Genomic DNA, 1,354 nt, shown 5'->3' with positions numbered 1-1,354 from the left:
GACAATAGATGACAATAGATGACAATAGATGACAATAGGTGACACAATAGATGACAATAGATGACAATAGATGACAATAGATGACAATAGATGACACAATAGATGACAATAGGAGCGAATACATGACAATAGATGACACAATAGCTGACAATAGCTGACAATAGATAACAATAGATAACAATAGGTTCCAATAGGCTCCCACCCAACATGCTGCTCCAGAAGCTCCATTTGGTGGCGTCTCCGGTGACGGCTCCGGTTGTTGCCGGGTTCCTGCGGCTGCTGGTGACACGAAGAGCTCGGCCACACGAACCGCGGCCCAGCACCTCGATATCCACAACATGGCAGTCGGGGACACTGACAGCAACGGGACAACAATGAATGACAACAACGAGGGGGGACAACAAGGGGTGATGACCCCTATATATGACACCAAGAGGTGACAACCCATAGAGGTGACACCAAGAGATGGTGCCCTATATATGATACCAAGAGGTGACAGCACCAAGAGGTGACACCAAGAGATAGTGTCCCCTATATATGACACCAAGAGGTGACATCAAGGGGTGACACCACTAAGAGGTGACACCAAGAGGTGACAACTGGGATGGGACACCAAGAGGTGACACCACCAAGAGGTGACACCAGGAGGTGATGCCCCCTATATATGATACCAAGAGGTGACACCAAGAGATGATGTCACCTATATATGACACCAAGAGGTGACAACCCATAGAGGTGACACCAAGAGGTGACACCAAGAGATGATGGCCCCTATATATGGCACCAAGAGGTGACAACCCATAGACGTGACACCAAGAGATGGTGCCCTATATATGACACCAAGAGGTGACACCAAGATGTGACACCACCAAGAGATGACACCAAGAGGTGACACCAACATGAGGTGACACCAAGAGGTGACACCACTAAGAGGTGACATTAAGAGGTGACAAATGGGATGGGACACCAAGAGATGATGACACCAAGAGGTGACACCACCAATAGATGATGACATCAAGGGGTGACACCATCAAGAGGTGACACCAAGAGATGACGTCTCCTATATATGACACCAAGAGGTGACACCACCAAGAGGTGACACCGAGAGGTGATGCCCCCTATATATGGCACCAAGAGATGACAACCCATAGAGGTGACACTAAGAGGTGACAACTGGGATGGGACACCAAGAGGTGACACCATGGGGTGACACCAAGAGATGATGCCCTCTATATATGACACCAAGAGGTGACACCAAGAGATGACGTCTCCTATATATGACACCAAGAGGTGACAACCCATAGACGTGACACCAAGAGGTGACACCAACATGAGGTGACACCAAGAGGTGACA

At 48.7% G+C, this 1,354-nt stretch overlaps 1 protein-coding gene and 1 long non-coding RNA gene across 3 annotated transcripts in view; one reads left to right on the top strand and one right to left on the bottom strand.

The window, feature by feature from the left end:
- The window catches only part of ASPDH (aspartate dehydrogenase domain containing), a 17,556-nt gene that overhangs the window by 384 nt on the left and 15,818 nt on the right, over positions 1-1,354 (bottom strand). For both annotated transcript variants that reach the window (XM_015850605.1, XM_015850606.1), the window contains one exon: positions 203-354. In XM_015850605.1, the coding sequence (XP_015706091.1) occupies positions 203-354 (152 nt within the window). The remainder of the gene's footprint in view (positions 1-202; positions 355-1,354) is intronic.
- On the top strand, positions 565-1,352 carry LOC116652630. The gene is made up of 3 exons (XR_004305780.1): positions 565-619; positions 1,038-1,290; positions 1,336-1,352. It is a non-coding gene; the product is annotated as an uncharacterized LOC116652630 (long non-coding RNA).

The sequence above is a fragment of the Coturnix japonica genome, unplaced genomic scaffold, assembly GCF_001577835.2.
Source record: "Coturnix japonica isolate 7356 unplaced genomic scaffold, Coturnix japonica 2.1 chrUnrandom496, whole genome shotgun sequence".
Classification (NCBI taxonomy): Eukaryota; Metazoa; Chordata; class Aves; order Galliformes; family Phasianidae; genus Coturnix; species Coturnix japonica.
The sequence above is the reverse complement of the archived record's forward strand: the minus strand, read 5'-3'. Positions and strand labels throughout refer to the sequence as shown.